The following is a 10,378-nucleotide window of genomic DNA, read 5'->3' as shown; positions in this document are numbered from 1 at the left end:
TGAAGTTACGTAATAATTATCATGCATTTTATTTGAAGTGATTTATAGCTGTATCCATCTGCAACTATACTTCTGTAATGTTCTGAAACATGCAAAACTGCGATTGGTGTCAAATTGTACCGCTCTGGACTGTGGCCCCTTTTTACAGGCCTTGTCATGGCAACTCAAATGGATGAAAACATACTCAGAATTAAAAATTTACTGTTTTCTATTTGTAATCTACTGTTTACTACTGTTTACCTGCAGTTTGAGGATGCTGATACGCAGGCTGATCAAAAGTAAAAAAAAAAATTAGAGAAAGACAGAGTTCCCCGTGAGTCACATGCTTGATTGATCATGTATGAAACACTCATCTGTTGTGATCTATTTTTTAATTATTTTACTCCATTTGTATTACTGCTCTTTTAAGTGCTTCTAGCCTCATCCCCATAATTGCAGTATAAAATCTACTGAAGCTTTATGGTAATTAATTTGCAATATAATTGAAGGATTTATAGCTGTATCAGTCTGCTAGTATTCTGTAAGGTTTTGCAAGACGCAGAATTACATCTGTTTGCAAAATGTACTGCTCTAGACTCTGGCCCCTTTTTGCACATCTCATGCCAACTCAACTGGAGAAAATGTTAAACAACACTGTATGTTTCCGATGCCAGCACTATAGAAATGTACTGAACTCTTTTTTTTTTTGCTAGAAATACAAAAGTTTTCGACTTACAGCTGTGAATTTTTTTTTAATCTCTATTGATTTTTATTTCTCTTATTTTTTCAGGTGTCTACAGGACAAAGTAACAGGACAGTTTTTTTCAGATGTTATTACTAATAGAAAGGAAAAATTTCATTTCCAGATGTCTGAAGATTGCTTATACCTGAATATATACACACCTGTTTCTACAAAAAAACAGGAGAAGCTGCCGGTAAGGCAAATCAGTGCAAAACCTCTAGCAGGCTCGATGGCTTCTGTGATTTGATGTGACAGATTGAGCCTGACCTTGAATCTTCTAACAGCTTCCTGAGGATGACAGTACTGTACTGCAAACTTGCAACCTGTACAGTATGTGGACTTACTGGCACAGTTTTTAAGGACTGACAAATAAAATCTTACTGATTTTTTACTTAGGCAGTGTTTGATTTCCTGCAGGGCACTGGTAAAATTCAGGTATTTAATGAAATCAGTGTGTGTTGTGAGGCTGCCAGCCTCCAATTTGAAAGACATTGACCATTTGTGAAATGCAACCTGAAGAGAAGCAGCAGAAACAAGGGTATTCAGTCTGTGTCACAGGGAGCTCTTCCCTGTGCTGAACTGTTTCTGTTTGTTCCCCTTCCAGGTCTTTGTATGGATCCATGGAGGTGCATTAGTTCTTGGAGCAGCATCATCCTATGATGGCTCAGCATTAGCAGCCTTTGACAACGTGGTTGTTGTGGCAATTCAGTACAGATTGGGTATAGCTGGATACTTTAGGTAAGATAGGCTGTCTTCGATTTTGATAAACCTTTTCCAAAATGATGTGTCCAAATCCATTGCGGAAAGGCCTGTGGAGTACTTGCTTTGGCAAATAAACTCTCTGTTTCTTAATTACACATGCAACAGTTGGGAGCAACTTACAAGTCCCAGGTCTGCTTCAGAGACTGCTGTGGCTTGATTGCTGGCCTGATCTCAACCCTTTTCAAGCCAATTCTTTTTAAATTACGCAGAGAGGCTCCTTCACAGCTGATTTCTTGTCCTGCACATTGCATTTATCTGAGTGTTGTTTTTTTCTACATCAGGCATTTAAAGAAGTCTGTTCTTTCTTTCTAGCACTGGGGATAGGCATGCTCGTGGTAACTGGGGGTATTTGGACCAAGTGGCAGCTCTTCAGTGGATTCAGGAAAATATCATACACTTTGGAGGAGACCCGGGATCTGTCACCATCTGTGGTGAATCTGCAGGGGGAATCAGTGTATCTGCTCTGGTAAGTTCACCACAGGCATGAATGTTTATTATTTGAGAAAGAAACCCACTGTCCACGATCACTCTCAGTACATTAATGAAAAATCAGTGAGAAAACGTGGGTGGCTTTTGGGTAAAGCACACATCACCTCAGTCTGATACACAGCTGATAACAGTGCAGCTTCTGGCTGTTGAAAGTGTTCTTTTTGTACCCAGATGATGTCGCTTAGAATCCCAAATGTCATTTGTCCTCTTCAAATTTGAATGTCCGTTTGCTCCCGACTTCTCTCTTAGAGCTGTATTTTCCCCTTCTGCAGCACAGCCAGTCTGCTGGACATATGTGTACCTGATTCATACCTGGCTTGCAGTGTTGTTCCCTGAAGTCTTGTAAGCAAAGCTTTATGGGAGGGGAAGGGCAGGCGTGGACTTATCCCTGTTAATGCTGCCAGAGACCTTTGCACAGCAGAACTCTGATCAGAGGCCACAGAGTAACACTTGGATGACATTTTTTTCAGAAAAGGCAGTTTCTGATATTGAAGTCCTGTGTCATGAATAGAATGCATTCCCAGTAATGCCTGTTCTTGTTTCTGGAAGCTGCTTTTTTTTTCCAGGTCTTATCTCCACTGGCAAAGGGCTTGTTCCACAAGGCCATTTCAGAGAGTGGTACTACAATTAGGACTTTATTCACTGAAAAGCCTGAGAAGGAAGCACAGGTGGGTATTTTGTGGCATATTTAATTTTTGAGATAGTCTTGAATGTCTTAAATGGTGTATTCAAGAAATGTGGATCTTGGTCTTTTTTTCTTGTGGAATTTCAACCACCTTCATTAGAGACAGGATTCCTGTTTGCAGTAATACACGCTGGGTGAAACTTTGCTTTCCAAATACCCAAATATCCACAGATGTCTGAGTGAAAGCAGAAAACGGAGGAAGCAGAGGGAGAAGGCAGTGAATGAGTATGAAATGTACAGGAGTATACTGTCTTCAGAAAAAGTTGAGCTGCTGTTTTTGAAAGGAAAATGGTACCAGATCCAAATACTGTTCTCTTTCCCTTCCGCCTGGTGCCTGATGTGCTCAAAGGTATAAAACTTTATTCAGCCTAGTTATAATTAAAAAGAAGCCCAATTCAACCCATTTTGTCACGTGTAAGAAACAATCTCCAAGAGCTTTGTTTTGCTAATCTGGGATGTAAAAGAGGCAGCGTTGCAATGAAAAAGCTCTTCCTTATGTCTAATCTATACCTCCTGTGATACTACTTGCAGCCATTACCCCGTGTGCTGCTCGTTGCCTGGGAGAAGAGGCCAAATCCCTCTTCACCACAACCTCCCTTCAGGAAGTTGTACAGTGCAATGAGGTCTCCCCTGAGCCTCCTCTTCTCCAGACTGAACAATCCCAGCTCCTCAGCTGCTCCTCATAAGACCTGTGCTCCAGACTCCTCCCAGTTTCGTTGCCCTTCTCTGGTCATGCTCCAGGACTTCAATGTCTTTCCTGTAGTGAGGGGCCCAAAACTGAACGCAGTACTCAAGTTGCAGCCTCACCAGTGCTGAGTACAGGGGGATGATCACCTCCCTGCTCCTGCTGGCCACACCATTTCTAATGCAGGCCAGGATGCTGTTGGCCCTCTTGGCCACCTGGGCACACTGCTGGCTCATGTTCAGCCGAGCATCAACCAACACCCCCAGGTCCTTCTCTTCACAGTCATCCAGCCACTCATCCCCAAGCCTATAACGCTGCATGGGGTTGTTGTGCCCAAAGTGCAGGACCCGACACTTGGCCTTGTTGAACCTCATCCTATTCATCTCAGCGCAGTGATCCAGCCTGTCTAAATCCCTCTGAAGGGCCGCCCTACCCTCAGGCAGATCGACTCCACCTCCCAGCTTGTTGTCATCTGCAAACTTACTGAGGGTGCACTCAATCCTCTCATCTAGGTCATCAATAAAGATATTAAACAAGATGGGCCCCAGTACTGAGCCCTGGGGTACACCACTTGAAACGGGGCACCAGCTGGACTTAACTCCATTCACTACTACCCTCTGGGCATGGCCCTCTAGCCAGTTCCTTACCCAAAGAAGTATATACCTGTTCAGACCATGGGCAGCCAGTTTCCCCAGAAGAAGCCTGTGAGAGATTGTGTCAAAGGCTTTGCTGAAGTCTAGGTAGACTACATCTACAGCCCTTCCCTCATCTACCAGACTGGTCACCCAGTCATAGAAGAAGATGAGGTTGATCAAGCATGACCCGCCTTCCACTAACCTGTGCTGGCTGGGCCTGATCCCCTGGACACTGCACACATGCCGTGCAATCTCATCCAAGATGATCTGCTCCATAACTTTCGTGGTACTGAGGTCAGGCTAACAGGCCTATAGTTCCACAGATCCTCCTTACAGCCCTTCTTGAAGATGGGAGTCACATCGGCAAGCCTCCAATCCTCTGGGACCTCACCAGTTAACCAGGAGTGCTGACAGATGACCGAGAATGGCTCAGCAATCACTCCTGCCAGCTCCCTCAGCACCCGAGGGTGCAGCCCATCTGGTCCCATGGACTTGTGACAGTCCAGATGGAGGAGAAGCTCTCTGACTGTCTCCACGTGAATAGGTGGGGGGATATTCTGAGCAGCGTCCCAGATTTCCAGATCAAGGCATAAAAAGCCCAGATAACTGATCTGGCTATTAAAGGCAGATGTAAAGCCAGACCTCAGCCCTTCTCCTTGACCTCAGTGGACACATTCCCTGCTGCATCAAGTATAGGATGAGAATTATCATTGGTTCTTCTTTTGCCATTGATATATTTATAAAAGGATTTTTTATTGCCTTTTACTGCAGCGGCCAACCTGAGTTCAAGTTGGGCTTTCACCTTCCTAACTTCCTCCCTGCATACCTTAGCTACTTCTTTGTAATCACCCCAAGAAGCCTGCCCCTTTTTCCAGAGGAGACTGTGACTCATTATTATTGATTGCAGAGAATTGCTGCTGCATCTGGCTGTGAGAAATCCAGTTCTGCCGCTCTGGTTGAATGCTTAAGAGGAAAAACAGAGGAAGAGATAGAACAGATAACTCTGAAAATGGTAGGTGAAATTATGCCTTGTATATGAGGGGCCTTTCAAATTTGATCATAACAGAGCATGCTGTACATGTCCTGTAATATTAAGAGAACTTGAAGAATATCTAACATCTCTCCCTTCTTTATGTTTTCAGGATATGACAACATTGCAGCTATGCCATACCTCACCTGAAAAATGTGAACAGGTTCCTTCTCTTTAATTCTGTATGGGCATTGAGCTACACGTGTTTCACTGTCAGGTTCTGTTAAGGGAGGAGACAAGAGTGTGAAAATCACGGTTTCTCCTGGAGAGCGTGAACATTACTTAACATCATAATTTTGTCCTCTAAATTTCTTACTGCAATCCTGGCTTTTCCTGTTACTTTGCAGTTCCAATGTAGAAGTTAGATTTTCTCTAACCTCTCCGTTCATTCGTACCAGGACATTTCTCACTAAGAGGAGATGTAAATTAACAATAACCTACATTTCACACGTATTTAAACACAATGCTAATCTTTGCAAATCTTCTCTGGTTCAAAGCATTGGTTGTGGAAAACAAAGAGAGCTTGAATACTACTATTCTTATATTTTCACTTAATGCTGTCATTTGCTGAAGCCTTGACTTTGTTTCTTTGTTTTTCTCCAGGCTCCCGTGTTCATCAGTTCCTGTGTGGATGGTGTGTTTTTTCCAAAGAGTCCCAGGCAATTACTGTCTGAAAAAGCAATCAATCCAGTCCCATACATAATAGGAGTGAATAACTGTGAATTTGGATGGGTAATTCCTAAAGTAAGAGACTTTCAATGGCATTGTTCAGATATGGTTTTGTATGTAAGATTTCCTCATAAACGTGTATTCTCTTTTTCATGCAGATGATGAAATTTCCTGATTTTACGGATGGACTGGACAAAGAAGTTGCCCGTCAAGTATTACAGAGCTCGTTTGTATTATCATTTGAGGTGAGAGACCATGTCTAGAATGTAGTGGAATGTTGTGCTGCAGAACTATGATCAGAGGCTACAGAGTAACACTCAGATGACATTTTTTTCAAAAACGGCAGTTTCTGATATTAAAATTCTATGTCTCTAATCAGAATGCTATTTCATCGTGGGGATAATTCCATATTCACATTTCGTATTGCTAATAGTGACTAATCAACTTGGAGATACTCCAAATCTCTATCCTACATGCACCACCTTTTAAAAAGGAATGCAGTGGAAATCCAGAAGCAATGCAGGCAACTAAACATACGTCCCATGACATTCAAGATGCACTAGGTTATCCAAGATACGCGTTCTACCAGCAGATATGACACAACTCCTACAGAACATACGAGCCTTTCTGAAGCTTCACATGGAGAATAGAAAGGACACCTGGGGATGCCTAAAATGGCACCAGGAGACCTGCATGTAGACAGGGGAGGTTTTGCTTCCCTGTGTTTTACAAAGCTCTCACTTTCTGGTTGCTTTGTGCTCTGCTGAAACTAGGAAACTTGAAAAATTGCAGATTAATAGGTTAGAATTAAGAAGTTGATAAACATAGCCAGTACTTGTAAAGGGTCACGTAGAGCCATAGGAATCTATCATAATCTGGGAATGGCAGAGCCCAGGGTTTTTCTGAAAGGGAGTAAGTAATGGCCGTCTGCAGCAAGAAATGGATCTTATGCAAACCAGCAGGATTTCATTTCTCTTACGAGGGTTGTTTCCACAGAAGGAAGAACAGAGTACCGTATCCATCTCTTAGCATCACCACTTGCTATTTATCTAGAGGCATTTGAGAGCATCCTTTTTGATCTTGCAAATCTCTTCTCCCACAGAACATCCATGTTAGGTAAAGGCGCACCACTGTGAACTGTGAGCTCTGCTTGGACGCAGCAGGGGATTTTTTCTGAAAGATGGTGATGTTTGGAGTCTAGCCAGGGACACGCAGGTGGCACTCTCAGTCTACACTGCTACTCCTTTTAGGGTGGGTTCTCATTATAAAAAGACCTTTCTTGTTCATTCCAGGGTGTTTCTTCTCACATTGTTGATCTTGTATTCAATGAATACATTGGGAAAGCAGAGAGCCGTGCCCAGGTGCGAGATGGCCTTCTTGATGCAATAGGAGATCACATGTTTGTTTTCTCTGCCATTGAAGTGGCTAGGTACCACAGAGGTGAGTTTCCAATTCAGCATCTATTCCAACAAATGTTGTCTTCCATTCTTGAGTGTGTCTGTGGACGTTATGTACGTATCACACTTTGCTATCAGAAGATCTGCTAGTGTTTTGATTTTGTCAATTTAGCTGTGGTGAAAGTTTATCATCATTGTTGACTGGCATTTGCAATACTAGCATTCTTGCGTTCAATTTTATTTTCTGTTAGATGCTGGCCACCCAGTCTACTTCTATGAATTTCAACATCGACCAAGCTCAGCCTCAGGCGTTGTTCCAGAGTTTGTAAAAGCAGATCATGCAGATGAGATTGCCTTTGTCTTTGGAAGGCCATTCTTAGCTGGTGATGTATCTGTGCTTGCTAAACAATTCTTTTAAAATCAACATTGTTATTAATCTCACTCACCTGAGGACTTTCAGAATAGAATTTTACTTAGTAACACTGGAATCAAAATAAGCTGGGGTTTTTTTTCTGTTTTTGGTAATAGTTACTTGTCATTAATTAATTCATCTGCTCTGCTCACATAGAACTCCCACAGCCCAGAGTAACAAGTAGGTTCATAGAATGGTTTGGATTGGAAGGGTCCCTTAGAGATGATCTTGTCCACAGCCCCTTTGAATTGGTTCCAGTGTATTGGGATTGATTGGACTGCTGTTTTTTTGATTATTGATTTTTGAATATTGCCATTTCTTCTCTCACTTTGCAGGGAATGCTACAGAAGGAGAAAGTAAACTTAGCAGAACTGTTATGAAGTACTGGACTAACTTTGCTAGAAACGGGTGAGATCCGTAGCGCTAACTGCAGCTCAAGTTTTGTCTGTGCTGCCTGAAGCGTAGCAGCAGCATGGTAGTTCCTGTAAATGTGGCAGAGTTTAAGATAAGTACTGAAACAAAGAGTTTCTCTTCTTGACGATTGCAAGAAGAACTCTGGAAATGAGCATGCAATCCCAAACAAAATCCAAGAGCTATTTGTATCTGCAGTGGAGGATTAGATCCCCGAGTAAGGGCAAACATCATTACGTGTTTGCTGTTGCAGTGATGAGCGTTTTGATAAAAACATCCATCTGTTCAGGTACTAGAATCGTGCAATCTGAGCTCCTGTTAGTCTTCTGAAACGACCTCAGGTTGAGAAGTCAGAGCACAAATGGAGAGGTAACTTTTCATTTTTGTGCTTCCAGAAATCCCAATGGGGAAGGCTTGGTGCATTGGCCTCAGTATGATCTGGATGAAAGATACCTGGAAATAGACCTCATACAAAAGGCAGCAAAGAAACTGAAAGAAGACAAAATGGAGTTTTGGGTACAGCTCACAGAACAGATGAGGAGTGAAAGAAGGCCAGAGCACACAGATTTGTGAGAGCTGCAGAGGATACAGTTTCCTTTTACAGTCTGAAGTAAGGTCAACAGCAATCTGTCAGAATGCCGATTTTAACCTTGACTTTCTAACTCACTGATGTGTAGTTTGTTGTCATGATTGCAGGAAAACTTCCCTTGATTCTCTCCCTCAGTGAAAAGGGAGCATCAGGGGAAGTGCAAGATGCTCATGGAAATAAAAATCAGTGATGAAGCAAGCGGGGGAGAGAAAGTCTTTCTTGTTCAAACAGGCCAGAGAGGGTGGTGGCACACAGGAACAGGTTGCCCAAGGAGGTTGTGGATGCCCCATCCCTGGAGGCATTGAAGGCCAGGCTGGATTGGGCTCTGGGAAGCCTGGTCCAGGTGACCCTGCACATAGCAGGGGGGTTGAAACTAGATGATCATTGTGGTCCCTTTCAACCCAGGCCATTCTATGATTCTGTGGTATCCAAGGGAATATTGTCAAATATATTGAAATGTATAAGAAGTTATGTTTACTGAATATGTCACAGGTGTCACAGAATGTTGTCAGTTCCTTCTGCTCTTCCTTACTGAGAGTGTCCTTGGTTGTCATTCTTCCAGCCCTCCTGTGAGGGTAAGAGCATCCGTCACAAACCAGCCGTGGGATCACAAGTGTTTTCCTGTTCTGTAAACTGTTACAAAATACTGGAGCTACAGGCAGAATGTTCAGCTGCAAGCTGGAACAGTGGCTGCCTCTAAATTTAACTTGTTTGGCTTTTCTTGTAAGTGTATGTGCTATCGTAGGCCTACAGGGTAAGAAATTATGCCTCAGGATTCATTTATAAAATACTCTCACAGCACTGGCATTATTCAGTGTTGCTCCTTCCATTTTCATCATATTACAGTGCACACATTAGCGGTGAGATGAAAATATAACCCTTACTCTTGTTTGGATTTGTTCGGTATTACTTTACTGTATTCTCCCTTCTTTATCACATGCGGTTTGCTGTTTCTGAAGCACAGGAAGTTATGTATGATTGATTGAATTGATTGATTAAAGCTCTAGTGGGAGATGAGTGGGGTACTAAAGAAGCAGGAAATCTTCCCCCTCCCCTTTGCTTGAGGTATTTCAAGCAATGCGTCCTCTTTTCTGAGAAATCTGACTGGCTTTCAGGCTGCAGAGAACGGGTTGCAGTCTGTTTTGCTGAGCGTTCCAGCTTGTGTTCATTAGGGTAAGGCTGGAACTCCACTGTTTCATTTTCAGCATGAAGATTTAAAAACTGGGTTAAAGCACGGTTGTCCCGTCTTTTGGCTAGCCTGAGCCACACTGAGCCAGTTGGAATTGCCATGGGCTGCATATAAAGTATATAATGAACGTAATGCATATAAGTAAAAAAAACCTTACACTGCTATGTATTTTTCATTAAAACATCAAAAATAGAGGGGAACAAAGGCATCAAACAAGTGGGATGTTTGACTGTGCTGTTGTGCAACTAATGCATCATGCAGGTGTAATGTACGTGTAACTGCATCTAAGGGAACATTCTTGCAAGGTTGAAGCATGAATTCCATCCTTGAGATATATCAAGTTTTCTCTACACTTTCTCTTCTTTTATTACTGTCATTTTCACAGTAGTTCATAGTCTGTTTCAAAGTCTGTGCAACCGGAATTATTTCCTTTTACTGCCATGAACTTTGAGCAGTCAAGCTGTGTTGTAAAAAGCATGAATTAATCTGTTACCAGAGTCTTTTGATTTAGCTTACATTTTGCATCTACTTTTTAATATCCTTATTATAATATTACTTATAATATCCTGCTCTTAGAGGACAACTAGGGAAGGCTGTACACTTCTCTTGCTTTTTTCTCAAATTTATAAGGAAAGCATTGTAATAGCAGATATTCCTTGTGATATGTTGAGGTGTATTTACATCTGGTCATACATGTAACTGAT

At 42.3% G+C, this 10,378-nt stretch overlaps 1 protein-coding gene across 1 annotated transcript; it reads left to right on the top strand.

The window, feature by feature from the left end:
• Positions 1-692: 692 nt before the first annotated feature.
• Positions 693-8,683, top strand: LOC122171248 (fatty acyl-CoA hydrolase precursor, medium chain-like; the record flags this gene model as incomplete). The annotated part of the gene is made up of 12 exons (XM_042838669.1): positions 693-914; positions 1,326-1,459; positions 1,796-1,949; positions 2,539-2,640; positions 4,885-4,989; positions 5,120-5,170; positions 5,611-5,751; positions 5,835-5,921; positions 6,969-7,116; positions 7,325-7,456; positions 7,821-7,893; positions 8,292-8,683. Coding segments are annotated over 12 exons (1,527 nt in total), but the record flags the coding sequence as incomplete, so codon positions are not given.
• Between the last annotated feature and the right edge of the window lie 1,695 nt (positions 8,684-10,378).

This window comes from Centrocercus urophasianus, unplaced genomic scaffold (genome assembly GCF_019232065.1).
Source record: "Centrocercus urophasianus isolate 14NV4802_14NV808 unplaced genomic scaffold, USGS_Curo_1.0 seq_887, whole genome shotgun sequence".
NCBI classification, from domain to species: Eukaryota; Metazoa; Chordata; class Aves; order Galliformes; family Phasianidae; genus Centrocercus; species Centrocercus urophasianus.
The sequence above is the reverse complement of the archived record's forward strand: the minus strand, read 5'-3'. Positions and strand labels throughout refer to the sequence as shown.